This window comes from Pterocles gutturalis, unplaced genomic scaffold (genome assembly GCF_000699245.1).
Source record: "Pterocles gutturalis isolate BGI_N339 unplaced genomic scaffold, ASM69924v1 scaffold26710, whole genome shotgun sequence".
In the NCBI taxonomy this organism is placed as follows: Eukaryota; Metazoa; Chordata; class Aves; order Pterocliformes; family Pteroclidae; genus Pterocles; species Pterocles gutturalis.
Genome location: NW_010144106.1, coordinates 1048 through 1446, shown reverse-complemented (window position 1 = coordinate 1446; position 399 = coordinate 1048). Strand labels below are relative to the sequence as shown.

General features: G+C 62.4%; 1 protein-coding gene across 1 annotated transcript in view; it reads right to left on the bottom strand.

Annotated features, from left to right (window-relative positions):
- The window catches only part of USP2 (ubiquitin specific peptidase 2), a gene marked incomplete at its 5' end in the record, with an annotated part of 2323 nt that overhangs the window by 952 nt on the left and 972 nt on the right, over positions 1-399 (bottom strand). Inside the window, 2 exon segments of the mRNA XM_010085009.1 lie at positions 56-136; positions 210-381. Of these exon segments, the coding sequence (XP_010083311.1) occupies positions 56-136; positions 210-381 (253 nt within the window).

The window sequence follows — 399 nt, the reverse complement described above, 5'->3', positions numbered from 1 at the left end:
AAGAGCCCAGCCTGCACCAAGGCAAGCCCACTGACCCGTGCCCCACACCCCTTACCGGTTTCTCATCCCCGTCCAGCACATCCTCTTTGGTGAAGAGCCGTAGGCAGTCCATGAGGGTCACCTCCCCGTAGCCTTTCTGTGGGAACACAGTGAAGGTCAGAGACAGAGTGTGCAGGGCAGGGGACCAGGGGTCAGCAGGGACCCCTTACCTTGGGGATGGGCAGGGACAGGTCCCAGAAGGGGTCAAAGGCTGTGGAGCAGTAGCCGCACTCGCTGCAGGTCAGCGAACTCTTCAGCTGACCAACGAAGAGGTCTGGTGGGGATGTGACAAAGCAGGGTGAGACCCCCAATTCCCAGCCCTGCTCCCAGCCCAGCCCAGCCCTGCTCTCCCCACAGCCC